The sequence below is a fragment of the Poecilia formosa genome, unplaced genomic scaffold (assembly GCF_000485575.1).
Source record: "Poecilia formosa unplaced genomic scaffold, Poecilia_formosa-5.1.2 Scaffold112, whole genome shotgun sequence".
Classification (NCBI taxonomy): Eukaryota; Metazoa; Chordata; class Actinopteri; order Cyprinodontiformes; family Poeciliidae; genus Poecilia; species Poecilia formosa.
Window position 1 is genome coordinate 1,365,403 of NW_006800051.1, and position 4,158 is coordinate 1,369,560.

At 44.8% G+C, this 4,158-nt stretch overlaps 1 protein-coding gene across 2 annotated transcripts in view; it reads left to right on the plus strand.

The window, feature by feature from the left end:
- The window catches only part of myo1g (myosin IG), a 49,052-nt gene that overhangs the window by 17,885 nt on the left and 27,009 nt on the right, over window positions 1-4,158 (plus strand). For both annotated transcript variants that reach the window (XM_007560035.2, XM_016675367.1), the window contains 3 exons: window positions 1,027-1,101; window positions 1,856-1,988; window positions 3,505-3,671. In XM_007560035.2, the coding sequence (XP_007560097.2) occupies window positions 1,027-1,101; window positions 1,856-1,988; window positions 3,505-3,671 (375 nt within the window). The remainder of the gene's footprint in view (window positions 1-1,026; window positions 1,102-1,855; window positions 1,989-3,504; window positions 3,672-4,158) is intronic.

Below are 4,158 nucleotides of genomic sequence, written 5' to 3' on the forward strand. Positions count from 1 at the left end.
TTATCGCGGCTGGGCGGCGTTATCTCGGCCGGCGGCGTTATCGCGGCCGGCGGCGTTATCGTGGCTCCTCCTTGTGAACACGGCCTCGCCGGTGCGCATGAAGGCGTGCAGCGTGATGACAGACGGCTCCGTGTCACCGCGCGTTGCCGTCAGCCGGCCTCGGCCGTCTCTGGGCCGCATCGGGTCCTCTCCAGCTGAGCTGTCATCTTTCGGCATCGCTCCCTGTCTCATCCCATCCCGTCCCAGCCGATCCTCGCTGCGGCTAAATATACCCGTGTCCTCGCCACCCGCTGCCCCTCCCCTCGTCTGTCACCAAACGCCATCATCAAAAGCTTTGACCTACTTTACTCTCCTGCTCTTCCTCTGTTTCTGCGCCCCTCACCTGGCTCGCCTCCTCTTTCTTTTCGCCTGTATGCGGAGCGCTGAGCAGAGATATCCCACCTCTCCTGCTCCCTCTCTGCAGCCTCCATCCTCTGACTCATCCTGTTTTTTCTGGAGGCTTCACCTTGTCCCCTCCCTGTTGTTGTTGTTCTGTCTTTTCCTCCCAGGTGGCTCTAAACGTTCCTGAGCCGAAAGGAAACATCTGCACAGAGCGTGCAGACGACCTGAGCTTGTAGAGGAAGACCAATAAGTCAAATTAATTTAGCATTCATGAAGCTGGCTGTAATCCTGTCACCATAAATCAATTGATCGCACGATAAATTTAAACTAACTTAAACATTTTCATTTGTCTGATTTATCATTTTTCTCTTTCTACTGAAAACTGGATAAAAGTCTTCAGTCTCAATTTGCCATTTTTTACAGACAATTTTATTTACAGTCTTAATAATTAATTTTATGTGTTGATCCTGTTTTGTTTAGTGTTGAATGTTTATTAGAATTTAAACTAGTTAATTGATCTGAGAAAGTCTTCTTGCTTTATTACTGTTATATTACAACAATATTACAGCAGATTGAATTCTGAGTCTCTAATCTCCTGAACTTGTTGCAGTTTTTCTGTCTCATTTCTTTCTTTCTGTGTTGCAGATATTCTGTTGAGGGTTTTCTGGATAAAAACAAGGACCTCCTCTTCCAGGACTTCAAGCGTCTCATGTACAACAGGTACATCAAAAGTACTCATGGTCACAAAAATACCATTTTCAAACACTAAAATCACAAAAAAATAGTTTTTTCTTACCTGCTCAGCAATAAACTAAGCACAAGCTATTTTAATTAAAGAAATAATCAGATTTTTTTTGTAGGAATTGGATTGCAGAGACAAAAAATTAAATGTTTTTGCAAGTTTTCTTAGTTAAATAAACAAACATCCAGTTTGCTTATGACTGAAAAACATATTTCATCTGTTCTCTGCAATAAAAATAGCATCTGGGTCAGAAAACACTTCCTGCATTTAGCCAAAAGCAGGTTTGGCTGCATCACTGTGGACTTTAGAGCCAGGATGTCCAAAGTGTGGCCCGGGGGCCATTTGTGGCCCTCTGGATGATTCTACTTGGCCCAACAATTCAAGAATGCAACAAATCTGCAACTGTTTCGAGGTTTATACAGATTAATAAAATCTTATTGAACATTTAATTGGGTACAAGACAAAGTGCTTTTATTTTATTACCAATGTTTCCAGTTACCATGACAACAGGAGGAAACCAGAAAGTTTGTAAAAGTGAAGTAATTTTTGATTTAAAACTTGTGGTTTTGTGGTTGTGAGGCTGCAAAACATCAGCCGAGGGTCAACAAACGGCCCCTGACCCCCACTTTGGACCTCGCTGCTCTGGCCAGTCCAGTAACTCGGTTAGCTGAATAAATGTCTCATTTTTTAGCCCAGTTTTGTTGGTTTCACTTTTTTCTCTCTCTCTGACAGTTCGAATCCAGTCCTGAAGGAAATGTGGCCAGATGGTCAGCTGAGCATCACAGAGGTCACCAAGCGACCTTTGACCGCTGCGACACTTTTCAAAAACTCCATCGTGGCTTTGGTCGATAAGTTGGCCTGCAAGGTCAGTCCTGAGAGCGAAGGCGGCGCAGAAAGAGGCGCCAGAGAAAAACCTCTCTGTAAAGATGGAATATTTGGGTCTCATGTTATTGCAGCTTTTTTCTCTTGCGTCTTTTTTCTTGCTGTTTTATGACTTTATTCTTATAACTGTAAAACTTTTGTTTAGTTTTTCTGCCTGGCTCGTATATATTTTAGAAATTTTGAATTCCTGTTGAATGTTTGCTTTGCTCATTCAGTCATATTTTTTCATGAAGCCGAGCTGAGAACGTGTTTAACATTCCCTGAACATAGATCTGCAGCAGCCAGACGTCAAAACTCCTCCTGGTGTTTGACAGGAACCTTTTTCTGACTTGTTTCCTCCTGGCTGAGGGGAGGGGGAAGCGTGTTGCACAGAGCGGGGCGCTCGCCTCTCCTGGCTGAACCCGTCTGACGGCCTGAAGTCTGACACTTCCTGCTGTTATTCTGGGCCGCGCTGCAGTCGGGCTGCTGCAGCATCTGCCTCCATGTTTCTGAGCTGGAAAATAAAAGAAACTCCACCTTTATTTTTGATCCAGGTCAGGTTGGGGGAACGCGTTGCTCTGTCGGATCGTTTCCTCCACTTTGGTTGATCTCTTTATTTTCGTCTTGTGAGTGTTGTGCAGTTTGATGCTTTGCTAACTGAGCTGCATGTGAGACGAGGCTCAGCTGCAGCATCTGATGCAGGTCAGTGCACTCGGCCTGAGCCTCGCTGCGTCTTCAGTTTATTCATGGGCAACAGCAGGGATGAATGCAGAGACAGTCCAGCTGGAGGTTCTGACAGGTGAAGGGATCGGGCAGCACCGGATGATGGTTGCAGCTCTGTCTGTATATAAACATAAAAACATGTTTCATGTTCACAAAAATGCTGCACAATTCAATGAAATAAAGCAAGGTAACAATAATTAGAACAAAAAGGTCAAAACAAAATACAGTTGTCCTCCATAACTGTTATTATGAAAGAAACTGTTTGAATCAAATCCTGAAGAATAAAAATTAGTCATATTGACCTGATATGATGTCAGCCAAACTATGTTATTACTTATGTTGTAGTATGGAATGTTAGAAAAGGCTTGATTAAGTGATTTTATTCATGAAGAGAACAATAGTCAACAAGTTTCAGCGTGACGTCCCGTCCTGAGCACAAGCGCTTAATAACCCCCCCCCCCCCTGTTTTTCACCGCTGTGTGTGCTGCACAATGACTGCTGGAGTTTTGTTGTTGACTTTCCACCCAGAAACCTCTCCCTGAATTCTTGCTGGTTGTGCAGGAGGCTCCCCTTTTGCTTTTCAGAGATCTACAGTTGTATAATTGCAGCAGCTTGTTTGGATTTAAAGTGACGGAGGCAGAACTGAGCAGACCAAAATCTGATTATCTCGGGATGATTTTGTGCTAAAAGGTAGTGAACATGTTTTGGATAGGCCGCAGTGGACTCTTCCTAACCTGTTCAGGGAAGCATCACAGGTAACCTGTAGAGTCACTAACAGTTTGTGTTTTGTTTCTAAGGAGCCGTACTACGTGCGATGCATAAAACCCAACGAGATGAAGTCTCCGGTGCTGTTCGACGACGCGCGCTGCCAGCACCAGGTGGCGTACCTGGGTCTGCTGGAGAACGTGATGGTCCGCCGGGCCGGCTTCGCCTACAGGCAGCAGTACCCTCGCTTCCTGCAGCGGTAAGGCGGCTGCAGCGCTGCGTGAGGTCGGACCGTCGGCTCCTCCTTCCTCTGGGAGGAAGCTTTAACTTGTAATAGAGGGGCTGCGGCTCTGGATGAGCTCAGGCTTTAGAGCAGGGGTGTCAAACTCGATTTCACCGAGGGCCACTTCAGCATATTGGCCCCCTCAACGGGCCACATTGACGGTACAGATCAGGAGGGCATCCCTGCTAAAACACAGACAAAAGGTTGACTTCCCTCATTCAGAGGCTTATTATGAGTCAATGGTCCAGGTGTGTTAGAGAAGGAACCATCTAAAGCTGCAGATGGTAGCTCTGGAGAACTAGACTTGGGCACCTCTAGCATAAATGTATGAAATACAATGTTAAAAATAAATTAAACACCACCTCATATTGTTAAATAACTGATTTTATGTATTGAAGTCTTAAATATTACATTTGAGTTTCCATGGATGTAAAATTACTGCTCAGTTTAAAAATTACAATAT